At 58.6% G+C, this 17,089-nt stretch overlaps 2 protein-coding genes across 11 annotated transcripts in view; both read right to left on the bottom strand.

Moving 5' to 3' along the window:
* Positions 1-338, bottom strand: part of STAC3 (SH3 and cysteine rich domain 3) — a 2,257-nt gene extending 1,919 nt beyond the window's left edge. Inside the window, 1 exon segment of the mRNA XM_062015336.1 lies at positions 304-338. Within this exon segment, the coding sequence (XP_061871320.1) occupies positions 304-338 (35 nt within the window).
* Positions 7-17,089, bottom strand: part of R3HDM2 (R3H domain containing 2) — a 34,208-nt gene continuing 17,125 nt past the window's right edge. For 3 of the 10 annotated variants that reach the window (XM_062015415.1, XM_062015414.1, XM_062015416.1), the window contains exons 3-23: positions 16,843-16,884; positions 15,938-16,024; positions 15,542-15,668; positions 14,655-14,733; positions 13,920-13,979; positions 13,131-13,328; positions 12,660-12,768; positions 11,747-11,842; positions 10,396-10,427; positions 8,742-8,974; positions 8,055-8,239; positions 6,175-6,264; positions 5,413-5,655; positions 4,809-4,935; positions 4,171-4,406; positions 3,676-3,830; positions 3,314-3,414; positions 2,227-2,396; positions 1,962-2,106; positions 1,761-1,861; positions 7-1,333 (exon numbers count right to left, since the gene is read on the bottom strand). In XM_062015415.1, the coding sequence (XP_061871399.1) occupies positions 1,241-1,333; positions 1,761-1,861; positions 1,962-2,106; positions 2,227-2,396; positions 3,314-3,414; positions 3,676-3,830; positions 4,171-4,406; positions 4,809-4,935; positions 5,413-5,655; positions 6,175-6,264; positions 8,055-8,239; positions 8,742-8,974; positions 10,396-10,427; positions 11,747-11,842; positions 12,660-12,768; positions 13,131-13,328; positions 13,920-13,979; positions 14,655-14,733; positions 15,542-15,668; positions 15,938-16,024; positions 16,843-16,884 (2,709 nt within the window). In that variant the 3' untranslated portion in view covers positions 7-1,240. The remainder of the gene's footprint in view (positions 1,334-1,760; positions 1,862-1,961; positions 2,107-2,226; positions 2,397-3,313; positions 3,415-3,675; positions 3,831-4,170; positions 4,407-4,808; positions 4,936-5,412; positions 5,656-6,174; positions 6,265-8,054; positions 8,240-8,741; positions 8,975-10,395; positions 10,428-11,746; positions 11,843-12,659; positions 12,769-13,130; positions 13,329-13,919; positions 13,980-14,654; positions 14,734-15,541; positions 15,669-15,937; positions 16,025-16,842; positions 16,885-17,089) is intronic. The other 7 variants (XM_062015417.1, XM_062015418.1, XM_062015419.1 and 4 more) reach the window with 7 other exon arrangements.

Raw genomic sequence — 17,089 nt, 5'->3', positions numbered from 1 at the left:
TGTCCCAGCCTGTGCCCATCACCCCTTGTCACTGGAGACAACAGAAAATGCTGCCTCATCCTCCTGATGAACAGCTTGTGAGTGTTAATGAGCCCAGCCCTGAGCTGGACAGCCCCAGGGCCCTGCAGCCTTCCCTCAGAGGGGAGATGCTGTAACCCCCTGATCACCTTGGCAGCCCTGCCCTGGCCTCTGCAGCACTTCCCTGTGTCTCTGGAGCTGGGGAGCCCAGACCTGGCCCCAGACTCCAGCTGAGGGAGGACACTGAGATGTGCAGTGTCACAGTGCCCAGTGTGCTTCACCCACCTGCAGGTCCCTTGGAGTGGCCAGCCCAGGGTCATGCCAACCTCTTCACCTCTGCTCTGTGGTACCCAAACCCTTCTGCTGCCTCCTGGCTCCAGCCCTGGCTTTGGGGCTTAGCAGAGGGCTGGCTGGATGGATTCTTTGCTAATATTAACGTGGCATGTAAGGGAGGTGCCAGCCACAGGGAGGGGGGACACAGCTCTTAAAGGCTCCCCCCTCCACCAGCTGCTGCTGCTGACGTGGAGGTGACACAAGGGACGAGCCTGAAGCTTCTGCAGAGCCACTGAAGAGTTTTTCCTCCCAGGCTCAACCAGCAAAGCTTTGTAGTGCTGTGTGAGGGGAAGGAAGATGTGTCTCTCCTTCCCTCCCTGAGGACCAAGTGGAGATCTCCCCAGGGTGAGGAGCAGGGATTCCTTTCCCCTTGGGAGAGAAATGATCCACTGGGGATTTCAGCCCTTGCAGCCAGCCCTGGGAGGTCTCAGAGGCCTTTCCAAAGAGCTCTGCAGCTCCAGGCCCCGCTGGGAGACAGAAGCAGGGGAGGGAAGGCTCAGCTGGGAGAGCAGAGCTGGGGTCTGGACCCTCACTGCTGACAGAGGAGAGGAAGATCCCAGGATGTCTGACCATCCCACCCATTCCATCACTCCCTCACAGCAGCAGGAATGGGGCCCAGGTGTCCTGGTGCACATCACTCCATCAGTTTCCTTCCCAGAGGCTTTGCTCAGGGCAGATGGATCTTCCCAGGGCTGCTGAGCAGCCTCTGTCCTGCCCCTGGGCTCTGCTGCACGGCCCTGGCTGGGCTGGGGGGTGTTTGTGTGCACAGGACAGGCAGAAGCAGCCAGGAGCTGATCTCCACAGCCACTCCACAAATGGGTTCTGTGTCTGGAGGCTCTGCCAACGCTCCTGTGGTGGGACTGGTGAGAGGGCAGCTGCTGGAGGAAGGTCACTTGCCTACGTCGCTTGTGCCGAGGTCAGTGGATGCTGACTTGAGGGCCTGTCTCTTGCTCCTGTTTCCATGTTTCATTCCAGTCTGCCCCTTCAAGAAGAAAACCAGCAGTTTTAGAGGAGACACTGTGGCCTCCCAGTGCCTGCAGAGCACCCTGGCAGTGAGGGAGGAGGCCTGAAACGGAGACACTTGGGATGGATGCTGCACCTCGGAGGGGACACCACGCTTGGGTGAGCTGGTGTCAAGGCACAGCCACAGCTCCAAGACTTCAAAGCACTTGGGGCTGACATCTGAGCCAAGTGCCAGGCTCTAGGGAAATCCATTTACAGCTGGATGAGTGGCAGAAGCAGCACAGGGGGGGTTGTCCAAGCACAGGGCAGGGGGGAAGACTCACTTCTGCACCACTCCTGGGCCCTGCTCACAGAGGGCTTGTCCAGGGGGAGGGGAACTGGTCTTTGCTCTGCTCCCAGGACAGTGGCAGGGGGGTGTGTGGGGGGATGCTTTGGCCCCATTTTACCTGGTGTGCATTGTAGCTGGGCTGGTTGTGGAGCAGTGGTGGGGGACAGAGGGACAGGTTGTACTGCAGCGGCTGCCCCAGCAGCGAGTAACGTCCGTCCCCTGCAACCAAAGGGCAGCAAAGTGACGGTGGGGGGCTGCAAACAAACCCCCCCAGGAGAGCCCCCAGCCCTGTGCTGTCCCTCCCTCCTTCCCCTCTTACCTTGTGCTGGGCCCATGGGCCGAGGGAACTGTGTGAGGACAGGGAGGGGGCTCAGCCCCGTGCAGACGCTGTTGAGGTTGGTGACGGGGGACGGTGTCGGGGACTGGGTGGGAGATGTGATGGGGCTGCTCAGCTGGGTGCTGGCCTGGGGGAGGGAGAGTGTCAGACAGGCCCAGCCCCACTCTGATTAGCCACTTCCCATCTCCCAAGGCCCTGCAGACACACAGATGCTGAGGGGTGCTGCTTTCCCCAGCCCTCTGCATACCTGAGCGCTGCTGTCGGGGTTGTAGAGGTCTCCGGGCTTCTGCCCCCGCTGCTCCAGGCTGTAGTACTTACAGTGGCTCCACTGCACCACGGGGGTGTTCTGGGGGGCTTGGGGGCCATTGGGTACATTCAGCTGCATCACAACCACACCAGGGCCTGATGGAGACACTCCTGAGGAGAGATGACAGCAGCAATGTTGCCTGGGCTCTGTGTAGAGGACAAGAGGCAGCATTCCCCAAGACACCCTCTCCCTGCTCTCTCCCTCTGCCCCTCCTGCCTGCCCAGACCCAGCTGGGATCCCCCTCTGATGCCACAGCTGCCATCACAGTGCTGCCAGGAGAAATGGCAGCAGAGAAGGCAAGTTGAAGGTAACTTGTGTGACCTCTCCAAGCAGCACAGCAAAACTCCAGGAGTGGGATCCAGTCCCAGAGCTGAGTGCAGAGGTCAGAGCACCCTGGTTCCAGCTCTTGCTCTGATTCTCTGGGCTCCAGCTCAACTCTCTGGGCTGGGACAGGATGCAGAGTCCTCTCACACAATGGTTTTGGTTGCAAAAGGCCTCTAAGATTATCAAGCCCACCCACTCCCCTCACCCTGCCCAGCCCAGCACTGACCCCTGGGCCTCAGCACCTCAGCTCTGTAACATCTCCAGGGCTGGGCACTCCCCCAGCTCCCTGGGCAGCCTGGCACAGGGGCTGACACCCCTCCCAGGGAAACTGTTCTGCCTCAGCTCCAATTCAAACCTCCCCTGGTGTAAACAGAATCACAGAATCGTTTTGGTTGGAAAAGACCTTTAAGATCAGGAGCCTGGGAGATCAGCCAGTGCTCCCTGCTCCCAGGAGCTGCCCTGGTGACTCCAAGCTGTGTTGCCAGCAGAGGGAGCAAGGAGCCCACAGCAGCTCCCACTGCCCACCCTGGCAAGTAGAAGCCAGGCTCAGGTCAGCACCAGCTTGGACCAAACTCACTGTTCCACACCCTAAACCCACAGGATGGGCAGGACTCAGGAAGCCCATTGCAGAGAAGCTGCCAGCCTTGGCTGTGGATTGGCATCTCTGTTCAGTGCAGCCCAGTGCCAGCCTGGCCCCTCTTACCTGAATACTGCTGCTGCATCTGTGGTGGGCTGCAGGGTGATGGGGACTGTGGCATCTGGTACTGCTCAGAGCCAGGTGGCTGAAGGTACCCCACTGAAGGGCTGTGGAGCAAGAGGGTGCACTGGTGAGGGGATGGGGATGAGGAGAAGCAACCTGTTGGCCCATCTCTGAGGGCAACCACCAGTTCCCTCACAGCACTGGAGGCTGTGGTTGGGAAGCACTGCCCATGGGAGTGCTGCCTGTGCCAGCTCAAGGGATGACCAGCGTCTGTGGTGCCCAGTCACCTCCCCCAGCTGCAGGAGGAGGATGCTGTGCCCTCTCAGTCAGGCAGCAGCAGCCTTTGCTCCCCAGGGCAGCTTTACCTGGTGCCATTCTGCTGGGCAGTTGGGATGACACTGTAGTAGATGGGCACCCCTCCAGCCTGAAGCCCCCCCTGAACAGACTGACTGGCTGGCACCAGCACTGGCTGCTGGAAGGGCTGCTGGACCACATTCTGGGATTCACTGCCCACAGGAACCTGTGCAGGGAGGAAAGAAGCAGCTCAGTGGAATGGCAGGTAACACAGAGCAGGAGGAGGGAGAACTGGCCCCAAGGGGACACCAGTGAGGTCCACGCAAGGCACAGGAGATGCCACATGGTTGTGGGCTGCAGCCCAGAGTGAGCTTGCCCAGGCATGGGCAGCCCTTCCCAGCTCTTCTGGGTGAACAGCATGGCAAAGGGACCAGCTGCACTCAATCCTCATCCTCAAGAGATGTCCCACACAGACTCCAAGGTGGCTGTAGGGCTCTCCCTGCAAGGCCTGCACAGCTGGGGCCCCCTCCCCAGCAGCCCCTCAGTGGAAAGCAACTGATGCCTACCTGGTATGAAGGCAGTGGAGTGTACTGGACCATTAAGCCTTGCATCTGGCTCCCCATATTGCTCCTCTGGTTGCTGAGGAGTCCTGGGGGCTGAGCCTGCTGCACTCCCATCACACTCTGCATCTGGCCCCCCATGTTGTTCCTCTGGCTGTTGAGGAGCCCGGGGGGCTGAGCCTGCTGCACTCCCATTACACCTTGGTATGTTTGCTGCTGGTTGGACATCATTGGCTGTAAACCTGTCAGGAGAGAGTCTGAATGGAGCAGCTTCCCAGCTGGTCACAGGGAACAGCCCGAGACTTGGCACACGAGGGCTCAGATGCTGCCTCTGGCCAGAGAGTGGGGAAGGAGCTTCCCTCAGAGCAGATGTAAAGACACCTGAAGGAGGCTCCTGTCTTTAAACCCACCCTGCAGCACCTCAGTGTGTGCTACACAGCAAGAGGGAGGGAAAAGACTAAACCAGCCCTTGCAGCTGAGCCAGGTTTCAACTGCTCTTTGCCCAGTCAAGAGACAAGCAAAGGGTGGGAGCCAGGGGAGAGCAGCCTGGACCCTTCACAGCCAACAAGAGATCGGGAAAGGAGGAATAAAGAACCATGCAGGAAAGGGAAAGGTGCCCCCTCCCCACTTCTGTGCCCCCTTACCAGGCTGCTGGGACTGCTGGGGGAGCTGCTGGCTGCGCTGGGAGCTGTAGGCCACTGGGTGACTGAGGGATCGGTATTGCTGGCTGGAGTTTGGGTACTGCCCAGGAGGGTAGTAAGAAACCTGAATCTGTCACAGTCAAGACAACACAGTGATGAGAACACACAAGGGGGTGAGACCAGGGAAGTTGGTCCCCCAGGACTAGTTTTCTCTCTCGGCTGCTTTGGCTTTCTGCTGAAGGAAACCAACCAGGGCTTTGGCTCTGGCCAGATGAAGTGCAGCCCCTTCCCACTCCTCCCAGCCCCCACATCCAAGCCTTTCCCAGCACAGTAAGTGCAAGAGCCCCGAGGGCACTGTCCCTCCCCCAGCACTATCAGCCAGGAATGGCTGGAGGGGCCCCAGTAGGTGCTCTGTGAGCTCAGAGGGATGAGGGGACCACCCTGTGCTTAGCAGGTGTGTGCTGACCCAGTGCTTGGAGCCCCATCTATTAATCCATCCCAGGTGAGCAGCAGACAAAGAGGATCCCATTGTGCCCTGGGTTGCTGCCCAGCAGCCCTCTCCCTGACAGCCTGGGGCTGTCACCATCCCCTCGAGGCAGCTCCTTACCTGCTGGGGGGGCTGAATGTAGCCCTGGGGCTGCAGCACCTGCTGTGTGGGGGCCGTGTGGCCTGAGGCCGAGTAGCTGGAGGTGGGAATGGGCTGCCCAGGGGTTGCCATGATGAATCCTGGCTGCTGAGGGTGCTGGGACATGAGGGAGGGCTGGAACAAGGCCGAGGACGGGTCTGGAGCTTCTGTGGAGCCCTGACGGCTGAGGCTGATCTGCCCAAAGGGGCTGCTGAGCTCCTCGGCCTGCAGTGGGGAGAAGGGGGAGGGATGGAGGGGGCAGCACGTGGGACACCAGCACAGGGGACATGGCTCTGCTGCAAGGGCTGGAGACCCCTTCTCCCTGCTCTGTGTGGAGGAGCTCACACCCCCACCCCCCAAAAAAACCCACCCCAAAGGTCCCCAGAAATGAGCCACCAAGAAGCAGGAGCACAGGAGCACTGTGCAGGGCAGGGCCAGGAGAGCCAGGGCAGGAGGGGCTGAGTGCTCAGCACATGCTGGGACACACTGGGCAGGGCTTGGCCCATGGGACACCCCAGTCCCCACACACACAACACCCCAGTGCTGGCCACGAGCTTCCTCTGGGCTTGGTGTTTGCTCTGCCCCAGGTTCCTGCCCAGCTCAGGCCAAGCCCAGCGCTGCCCTGGGAGTGCCCAGAGCCTGCAGAGTCCCAGACCACACTCCTGATGGGCACAAGCTCACACAGCACAAACACAGCACGTGGGTACCACAGACACAGTGCAGAAGAGGAAATGGGGTTTATACCAAGTTGTACTGCTGGGGTGGAGAGACTGGCAAGAGGACTTGGGGGCAGGAGCTTGGAGAGAACTGAACAGGCTGCAGCGCTGGGACCGGCTACGAGCAGCAGAGAAGGGAGCGGAGCAGAAGAGAGTTGGGTGGGAAAAGGGCAGGGGGAGGAAGGGGGAGGAAGGGGGAGGAAGGAGAGAAAGAAGGAACAACAAGGTTAGTTAAGTGAGCCAAGTGCACACACACAGAGGGGCACTGCAGAGGGCTGGGAAGCGACACCAGAGGGGGCAGCGTCCCTCTCCCCCAGGACACGCCGTTGCTTTGTGGGAGCTGCCCCTGGCCACAAAGCAGCTCTTGCCTGGCACAAACAGGGACCCAGTTCACAAGGGCCAGGAGCAGCAGGACAGACACCTGCCCTCAGCAAAACCTGGGGGTGTCTCCCACAGCAGTGCCCTGCCTGACTCAGCTCTCTCTCGGGTCCTTCTGGGCCCTTCCCTCACTCTCACCAGGGGCCTCTCACTTGTCCCTGGGAGAACCTGCTGGTGGCTGCTCATGGCAACACCCAGGTGCAGCATCAGACCCTGCAGCTGCAATGGCCAGCACTGGACTGGGGTTTGGAGCATCTGATTTGAGCTTTGGTGAAGCACAAAGTGCACACACACCTCACCTTCAGCCCTTCCACCATCAACCAAACACAAGGACCCAAAAAGCAGTTCCACAAGGACCTCAACCTAACAGGAGACACAGAACAGAGCCCTAAGCAAGGCAGAGTGCTCCTGCACAAGCTCCAGAAGCCTCTGTGTGTTCAGACCTCTCCACACACACTCCTGCCAGCCTCGGTGCTACCTCAGGGAGACAATTGCACCTGCAGAACCGTCTCCCTCGAGCCTCTGTGTCCTCTGCAAACAGACCCACTGCCCTGGGGCCACTCCAGCACCCAAAGAACCACAGGTTCTCCTCATCCTCACACAGGTGATAACCAACAGCAAGGAGGTTTTCATGTTATCTGCAGGAAAAGCTGTTCCCAGGAGCTTTGTTTCCTCCTCCCATCCCAGCCCACTGGCAGCACCATGCAACAGCCCAGCTCGGAGGAGGCCTCACAAGATCAGCTGGTCCCAAGGTGATCCCTGGGCAAGGGAGCCCAGGTAAGGTTGTCTAGCACCCTTCCCTGTCCAGTTGCACCTTGAAAAGCTGCAGTGTGACTTGCAGTTCCCTGCTGTGGGAGACACTGCAAGCAGGAGACGATGCAGCAGAAAAGAGCCCCCTAAAACCCAAGAGACAGGCTGTGGTGCAGCCACTGCCACCCTGCTCTGAGCACAACAGCATGGGAGGGTCCTGGGAGCACTCCCCAGCTCTGCACCCACTCAGCAGCTCTGCTCTCCAGCTGTGCCCAGGCCTGTGCAGGGATACAGGGGCAGCTCCTGTGCTGTGGGGTTTGGGTTTTCTTACAAGCCTCAGGAGCTGAACACAGGAGGTTGGAATCACAGCCACGAGGGCTCCATCCTGCAGGCTGTGCATCACCTGCTTTAACCCAGGGAGGCAGAACACACCCAGGCACAGCTCCAGCTCTGCCTCTCCCCAGGGCATTTCAGCACTGGGGCACCCAACTTTGTGCTGGTCCCTCACCAGGAGGGCAGCTGGTTGCAGAACATAACCCTGCCATTCAGCAAAGGGCTGCAGATCCTTTGCCAGGAGGGCTGCTGGCCCAAGGCTGGCAAGTTGAGATGTCACACAGCATCCCATCCAGGCACAAGAAGCCCTTCAACCTTCTGTGACACCCCAAACTCCCCTGGGCAAGCACAAGTCCAGAGCAACCCAGGTGTGTGCTGGCTCTGCTTCCACCTCCTGCCCCTGTGCCCAGGGGCTGGCTGAGCCCTGGGCACTGTGCAGGAACCCACCTGGGATATGATGTGGTTGCTCATGGTTGGCTGCTGCTGGGCTGCAGGTGGAAGTCCTTGGGGTTGTGGTGGAGGCTGCTGGGGTGGTTGTGGTTGAGGCTGCTGGGCTGTGCAGGGCAGGAGGCCACGGCTGGGCTGTGAAGAAGGGGATTGGCAGCATGCTTCAGGGGCACCAAGTACCAAACCTTGAAGAGAGAAAGGCACAGCAGAGCTGGGACCTGGCAGAGACAACACGTGGATTCGTTGCTGGGGAGGGTCAGGGGGAGAAGATCCTGTCACTACCTCCTGTGCTGCTGCCAGAGAGCCCTGTGGGAGCTGCCACGGGGACAGGCTGGGTCACAGCAGCCCAGGCTGCTCACACCCTCAGCCCTCCAACTCAGAGAATCGGTTTTGCTTGGTGAAGCCCCTGGAGCTGCTGCAGGCCCAGCCCTGCCCAGCCCAGCACTGACCCCTCAGCACCTCACCCCACAGCTCTGGGATCCCTGCAGGGCTGGGCACTGCCCCAGCTCCCTGGGCAGCCTGGCACAGGGCTCACACCCCTCTCAGGGCAACAGCTCCAGGGTGACTGTAGCCCTCCCCTGCCCACGGCCACACGCCGACCCTCCTCAGCTGCTCACAGGCACAGAGGGAGGGAGGGACCCTTGCTACGGCCACCCAGGCTGTGGCTGGCAGCTCTCTGGCACTCACCTGCCCGGGGGGCCCTGCTGGCAGCGCTGCCCTTGCTGCTGCCCACGCTGTCCCCTCGGCTGAGGATGGAGATGCCACTGAAGCTGCTGGCTTTGGTCACGGGCGGCCGCAGGCTGCGCATGGAGCCGTCCGAGTCTGTGCTGCTCCAGGGCCGCGGCTCCAGGGCCTTTATCTCGCTCTCTGTGCTGCTCTGACGGCTGCCTGAGGCTCGGCTCAAACCCTCCCTGTTGCCCCTGCACAGAGCCACGGCAGCCAGGGGTCAAGGGGAGAAGGGGCAGCAGGAGCCGGGGCAGCCCCAGCCCGCAGCGCTGCTGGGCACGGAGCGGCTGCTGGTGTGATGCTCTGGGCAGGGAGCTGGCAGCACACACTGCCCTGGGCACAGGGCTCCTGGGCAGGGAGCTGGCAGCACACACTGCCCTGGGCACAGGGCTCCTGTGCAGGGAGCTGGCAGCACACACTGCCCTGGGCACAGGGCTCCTGGGCAGGGAGCTGGCAGCACACACTGCCCTGGGCACAGGGCTCCTGTGCAGGGAGCTGGCAGCACACACTGCTCTGGGCACAGGGCTCCTGAGCAGGGAGCTGGCAGCACACACTGCCCTGGGCACAGGGCTCCTGTGCAGGGAGCTGGCAGCACACACTGCCCTGGGCACAGGGCTCCTGTGCAGGGAGCTGGCAGCACACACTGCCCTGGGCACAGGGCTCCTGTGCAGGGAGCTGGCAGCACACACTGCCCTGGGCACAGGGCTCCTGAGCAGGGAGCTGGCAGCACACACTGCCCTGGGCACAGGGCTCCTGGGCAGGGAGCTGGCAGCACACACTGCCCTGGGCACAGGGCTCCTGTGCAGGGAGCTGGCAGCACACACTGCCCTGGGCACAGGGCTCCTGGGCAGGGAGCTGGCAGCACACACTGCCCTGGGCACAGGGCTCCTGAGCAGGGAGCTGGCAGCACACACTGCCCTGGGCACAGGGCTCCTGGGCAGGGAGCTGGCAGCACACACTGCCCTGGGCACAGGGCTCCTGGGCAGGGAGCTGGCAGCACACACTGCCCTGGGCACAGGGCTCCTGGGCAGGGAGCTGGCAGCACACACTGCCCTGGGCACAGGGCTCCTGGGCAGGGAGCTGGCAGCACACACGTGCCCAGGGCACAGGGCTCCTGGGCAGGGAGCTGGCAGCACACACTGCCCTGGGCACAGGGCTCCTGTGCAGGGAGCTGGCAGCACACACTGCCCTGGGCACAGGGCTCCTGGGCAGGGAGCTGGCAGCACACACTGCTCTGGGGCACAGGGCTCCTGGGCAGGGAGCTGGCAGCACACACTGCCCTGGGCACAGGGCTCCTGTGCAGGGAGCTGGCAGCACACACTTCCCTGGGCACAGGGCTCCTGGGCTTCCTTTGCTGAAGCCCATCTTGTCTCAGGACAGGCAGCTTTTACCAGAGGCCTCGAGCCAAGGCTGGTGCAGATCTTGTGAAACCCCTTCCCACAGCAGCCCTGGAAGGCTTTCTACCCAGCTGGAGCAGCTCCATGCTGGGATTACTGCTAAGCTCTGAGCTGTGCCTCCCCTGACCACCTCCCTGAGCCCCAGGACAGGTCTGGCCACAGCAGCTCTCTGGGGAGAAAGCCAGAGGTACAAAGGGTGTCCAGAGCAGAGCACTAACCTGCTGTCAGTGAGATATCCATTCTGGCCAGTCTGGAAGCACGGAGAAGCCACAGAGATGGGAAGGAAAGAAAAAGGGAGACCTGAGTAACCCTGACAGCAACAAAGGCAAAGCACAGAGGGAAATGCTCAGGGACTCACACACATCAGTCCCATGGCCACACCAGTCCATCCAGGCTCAGCTCCTGACCCTGACATGTCTCAAGGGTTTGCAAACCTGGAGCCCTCAGCCCCCTCCTTCATTGCTCTGAGGCAGCTTTGTCAGTGGAACAATCAAAGGCAGACTTACAAGGGTCTTTATTTGCTTGATGAAGGCACAAGTATCAGAGCCATGAAAAGAGGGTTGAAAGGCAGCCCAGCCCAGCCTGGAACAGTCCCTCCTGCCGCCAAGTCAGCCACCAGGCCCTGGCTCAGCCCATGGACACAGCAAGGGGAAGGACAAGCCCAGCCAGTGCTGTGCTAACATCAGACAGCACTTGCTCTGGTCCAGGACTCCAGGCACATCTGCTCTGTCTGGATGGCTTTGGGCCTGTGCATGTAACACAAGTCCATGATCCCAGCTGGCTGGGGAGTTACCAGCTGAAGGCTGCTGATGTGACCTGGAGACAGCAGCTGCCTCAACGTCCCCCTTGGGCAGGCACAGGGCAAGTCCCATGAGGACAAATGAAAGCTGTCATCCCCCAGACACCCCACAGCAGCAGGCAAGGAGCTGCACTTTGAACACCATCCCCAGCACTTGGAATTGTCCCTGACTCCATCATTTGGCCCTTGGCACAGCGTGGAGAGCTGCCCCCAGCCAGCACACGGGACCCAGCACAGCGGCGCCTCCGAGCAGGGAGCACAGCTCAGCCTTACAGCAGCTCCACGTAGGCAGCAGAGAGCTCAGGGAGGCAATAAGCAAGCTGGATGCTTTGTAAGCAAGGCAATAAATGTGCTGTCCCAGATCCATCCTGGAAAGGCACAGAGCCCTGCCTGCCACTGCCAACACTGCTTGGACAGGAGGTCGAAGCTGCAGCGCTGGAGAGAAGCTGGGAGAGAGCTGCTGCTCCCTTCAGCTTCAGCAGCTCATCTGTCATCCCACAATGGCCACTGCTATAGCCTGTAACTCTGCAAGGAGCAGAACTGTCCCCCTGTCAGTCCCCACATACCTACTGCCCCCTGAGACAGGCCATTTAGGGAAGGAGCAAAGTGGGAAAGCAGAGACGTGGCTCCTCTATCAACACCCTGGGACATTCTTTGCTGGGAAACCTGTAGCAAAGGCACTGAGGAGATCTCAGTGTGTCTCTCAGGATACTCAAAGCCAACTCTGGCCCCCAGTTGCAGGAGGGCTCCTGGGCCCCATCCCAGCTCACCTCTCGTGCAAATATCCGCTCCCTGACCCGCTGATACTCCTCCTCTCGCTCTTCTATGGATTTGCTCCTTCTCCCATCCTGCAAGGGGAGTCTGATCTGAAGGGACAAACACATCTCAGCAGGTCAGCAGTTGCCAATGGGAGCAGGGGGCTGCACTCAGCTGCTGATATGTTTGGGTGGAAGTGGATTGCTGTGTGTGTGATGTCTGGATGCAGTGACACAGCCTCTGCCTTCAAAGCCACCTCCTGGACACCTGTGTCTGAGGATGAGCAGGCTGGAGGTCTCAGTGGATGCTCCTGGGTGAAGCACAACCCCCCTCAGGCTGAGCTCTCCCTGACTCAGGCTGGCTGTGTTGTAAAGATGAGCAGCTTGGAGAGCCAAGAGCATGAGATCCCTGGTGAAGAGGTCTCCTGTCTCTTGCCTTGTGTTTGACCTTCCCTGTCACAGGCTGGGAAAGGAGCCACAGATGACCAAGTCAGCTCTGTGCTACGTGTGTGGTGGCACCTGTGAGCACTGGAGGGCAGCCAGGGATTCATGGAGGGGGGTTAGCTTCAATGGCTGAGCTCAAAAGGTTTCATTCTGCCAGTGGTTTCCTTCCAGCAGCACTGTGAGGTCCTGCTGGCTTCACTGCAAGCCTCAGGGACGGGTGGCAACACTCAAAAAGCTTCACCTTGAAGCCTGGCCCAGCACCAGCTGACATTCAGGGTACAAAGAGCCCCCCTCAGAATCCACACAGACTCCTCACGCACTTCCAAGCTATTTGGTCAGGTTTTCATGATCTCTCTGGATGCTGCTGCTGCTGCTTGAGTGAGGTGGAAGCTTCTATTCAAGGTTACTGAAGGAAGGGCAGCACAAATCTAGAGCTGTCCTTGTCCTGTTGCCAGTGTGCAGACAGCCCAGCACCAGCCCTCACCTGGTTGTCGTCCCGGTCCATGCTGGTATCATCTCTCTTTAGGATGAACCTCTGTGGGAACTCTGCATTCTTCTCATCCTTGATGTGCTCAGAGAACCTCTGCTCAGGGCTGCAAGAAGAACCAGCCTTTGTTAAGGGCCAAACCAGGCCTGGAAGCCTCTTCACAAAGCCACTGGTTTGCAGGGAGTGAAGGGGTGTGCAAAGACGTGTGTTGTGTTAGACCTCTGATGGCAACAAGAGCTCTCACCACTTCTCTGAGAGCTAAGGAGAGGTGGGAAGGGCTTTGTTAATACACATGCTCAGGGCTGGAAGTCTCTTGTCTCAGAGAGAGGAGACCTGCTCTTCTTACAGAGTGTGGAATCCCTCCTACTCTGCACTGTGCCAGGGCTCTGTGCCAGGGGGTCAGGTAGCACCATGCAGGGAGGGGAAAGGGATGCCAAGGCCAATTGTTCTCCCTCCCCCCCTCCTCACATTCGTGTGTTACTGGTCTTGTTGATGATGACTGCCTTCCCAGTTTGGTCAACGTTATGGTCCATGCCAAAGTAGGCAGCAACTCGGTGCAGCAGCATCCTGTGGTACGAGGTCATCTGGGGGAACTTCTTGAACTGATTGCTGTGGAGAAGGGAGAAAGCATCAGGGTGCAGGGAGCCTTGAGGCAGAGAGTGATGACTGCAACAGCAAAAAGGAAGATCAAGGATGAAGATGCCACAGCTAGACCCCAGATCAGAGCAGGGCACCCTGTCCTGTGACTCGGGTGTTGCTTCTCACATGGGCTCAAGCTGCTCTGCAGGCAGGGCTGGGCTGATTCAAGGGCTCAGGCTGAATGAGCTCTTCCTTGAAACAAGAGCAGCTGATGCAGAAATGCTGCACACATCCCCTCCTAAGCAGGAACAGGAGTCAGAATCAGCACTCACTCTGCAACCTCTCTGATCCCATTAGATACAGGAGCCTGCCCTTGCTGCACACATCTACCCTGGCTCACTGCCATGAGAGAAACCTGACCCTGCTTTCTGCACCCCCCACTTCATGCCAGGAGAGAAGCACAATGGCACTGATCTCCTCCAGTGGCTATGTTGTCCAAGCCATTGACACTCACTCAATATGATGGCCAGAGACCTTGTGTATGGGTAAAAGGTGGAGGATCCACAAGACAACAAGCCCCTAAGCAGTGTGTCCCAAAGACATCCCCTTCTCCCCTGGGTGCCCAAGCTCTTCCATGTTAAGTCCCAAACCTCTTTGCCTCCACACAAACTCACTTACTTGTTATCACTAATGAATTCCAGAATCTCCTGTTCTAACTTTAGTAGCATCATTCTGTCCCTGTCAAGGGAAGAAAAAGGAGAAGGTCACTTTTAGAGAGGGAAACAGCTTCCTCTGCCTGCTCCCCCCTCCCTGCCAGACAGAGACCTGCAGCAGCACCAGTTACCCAGGGCTCACACATCATCCCCAGGAGCAAACTCTCCAGCTCCACAGGTTCTGAAAGCTGGTGTTTTGCTGCCAGTGCTTGGCCATTGGTGAGCCTGAATCCCTGCCCTGCTGGAGATTCCCCTGGTGGAGGCTCCAGCTTTGCTGCCCCACAGCAGCAGCTGCCTTGGTCACGTTTGTTCCTGCCACAGCAGTTCCCTCTGAGGCTGGTGTTTGACAGCCATCTCCAGGAAGGGTTTTAAAGCAATCAAGATCCCTTCTTGCTTGCATTCAAACAAAGGTTCTCTCCCCTTTCTCTGTAACACACAATGGCACGTTTGCATCCAGTGCAGGGACACAGAACTCCCCTTGTGCTTTGTGTTTCTACTCTGCCCCAGTTCCAGCAGCACCCCCTGAACCTCAGAGAGCAAAACCCGCCCTCAGGCACCTCCTGTGGTGGCTTTTGCCCCCCCCTCCTGAGATACACACACCCAGACACCCATGCACACAAACACCAGGGGTTAAGGGTGCAGCAAGCATTGGTGGCCAGGCTCTCCCTCCCTTCAGCTCCTTCACTGACTCAGGACCTACCTTGGGTTTTTCTTCAGTGTATTTACTAAAAATTCATGCAAATCTATTCCAGTGGAGTCTGTGTATTCCTGGCTGGAATCTGAAACAACAGCAGCAGCAGAACAAATTGACACTGCAGCAGAGCAGGGTGGAGGAAGGAAGGTGTCCCTCAGCACACACGAGGGTGACGTCCCCACGATGATGCTGGAGGGGAATTCGGCCCCTTTCTCTTATCCATGACAGGCTGGGAGAAAGGAGAGTGCACCCAGACACAGCACTGCACAGCTGGAGACTCATATTGCCTCCTGAGGCCTGGCACAGGCTCTGAGTGCAAGCTCTAGGTCAAGTCTCTCGGCCTGTGACACTGGGCCTGGATGTCCTTTCCCTGTGGGCAGCAGCTGAGCCTGCAGCAGGGCAGAGCTGCTGTCTGGACGAGACCTTCACAGGCAACTTGCTCACCAAGGTGAAACATGTTTCTTCTGCCCTTTCTGTGCCCCCAAAACCACTCAGCAGAAACTTAGCTCACCTCTGTGCAACCTCATGCCTTGCCACCTGTAGCAGGTTTTATCAAACCTGATCTAAACTGGGGGCAAAAGTCCATACAGAGGGTGTAACAGTCCATACAGTGGGTGTAACAGTCCATACAGTGGGTGTAAAAGCCCACACAGAGGGTCTTTTGGGGTTTGCACCTGCACATTTGAAAAGCCACCAGGTCACTGTCACTTATGCAGGGAGCCTGCAAGGCTGTGGGGACAGAAACCCTCCCTCTCCCTCCCTCTGCTCAATGAGATGTGGCTGCACAGTCATCAGCAGAGACAACTGCTCTGCTTCCAACAACTGGACCCCTGGCCAGCAGAATCCCCAAAGCAGGTAGGACAGGAGCTGCCCTGCTCAAAGGAGCACCTGACCTCGAGACAGCATCTTCCTTGGTGCCTTCTCTTTATTCTTGTCTTTTTCCTCTTTCTCAGCCCCATCTTTGGTGGACTTCTCCTCCTCCTTGTCAGAGGGGCAGCTAACGTGCAACTGAATGATGTCCTGGAACACAACAAACAAGGATGCTCTGAGTCACCTGGATGGTCCCTGGAGTCACTGGCAAGGCTGGAGGTGGTGGCAGCTGAGAAAGGCACCACAGAGAGGCTGGAGATTCAGGTCACAGATCTGAGACATTTCATAAGAGGCCCAGTTCTGAGGGCAGACAAAGCACCTTCCCCACCCTGCTCTCAAGGAGAAGCCTTTGGTAGGCTCTTAGAGGACTTCCAAGAGTATTTGTCACTGCTGTGAACTCCATCTCACTCTGGGCTTACCTGGGACTCCAGGAGCCCATCTACAAAGGGGCTGGAGGATTCTTCACACACAGCCAAGCTCCTGACCAGTTTAAGCTTTGAGTTAGACTAGAGAAGGAAAAGAAAAGACATCTCAGCCAGAATGTGCACACTTCAGTTCATGCTGCTGCACTCCCAAGCCACTCATGCAGCCACTGTTGGTGAAACTGATCAAAAGGGGGACAACCAAACCACCTTCTCACAGCAAACATCAACATACAAAGGCTTGGAGCAGTTATTTTCCTCCTTCAGCCTTCAACTGGGATTTGAACCAAATCTGGGGTGAGGAAGTTCTCTGCCTGAACTCATGCACCCTTCTGGCCCCTTCTGCAAGGGCAACTCCAGTCTTTCCCCTCCTCAGTCTGGGACTCACTAACACACAGCATTTGATGGGAGCAAATGTGGTTATTCCCTGAAGAAAAAGGGCCCCACATGAAACCAGGTTGTTATACTTCACTCTGGCTTTGAAGTGGTGGGTGAAAGTGGCTGTGCACTGCCCTGTCCCTCCACCTGCACCTCCTGACCTTCACCTCTGGGGTTTTGGGCTCTGGGGAAGGGACAGATGTGGAAGTTCAGAGCAGCAAACAGCTCCTTCATGGGCAAGTGTGTGTTAAAAAGGGGCACTTCTACTCCTGTGCCTGGAAAGTTACTATCCTGAACCATCACATTGCTTCTGGAGACAGGAGAGACTTGAGAGCATCACCCCAAGGGCTGGGACAACAGCTCAGCTCAGAGAGGCTGGATGGGATGGGATGGGATGGGATGGGATGGGATGGGATGGGATGGGATGGATGGGATGGGATGGGATGGGATGGGATGGGATGGGATGGGATGGGATGGATGGGATGGATAGGATGGGATGGATGGGATGTCAGAAGAGCTCCTACCTTGGCTCTTTTTCTAGCATGTCCATGACTTGATGTTCTCCTCTGTGGAGAGAGGGAAGAGGGAGAAGCTTTAGTAAGACTGTGCACCCTGTAAATGGTGTCTGAGGTGCAGGACAGCACAGAGCACATCCAAAGAGAAACAGAGCAGCCTGTGAGCAACAGTCTGCACAGCGTGGTACCCCCTCAGGAGGTGGTGGCACAGGCTTAGGTCCCTTTCAGAAGGAGCAGCAACCAGCTTGTGTTTGCC

This window comes from Colius striatus, chromosome 26, assembly GCF_028858725.1.
Source record: "Colius striatus isolate bColStr4 chromosome 26, bColStr4.1.hap1, whole genome shotgun sequence".
In the NCBI taxonomy this organism is placed as follows: domain Eukaryota; kingdom Metazoa; phylum Chordata; class Aves; order Coliiformes; family Coliidae; genus Colius; species Colius striatus.
Note: the sequence above shows the minus strand (reverse complement) of the source record. Positions and strands in the feature narration are given on the sequence as shown.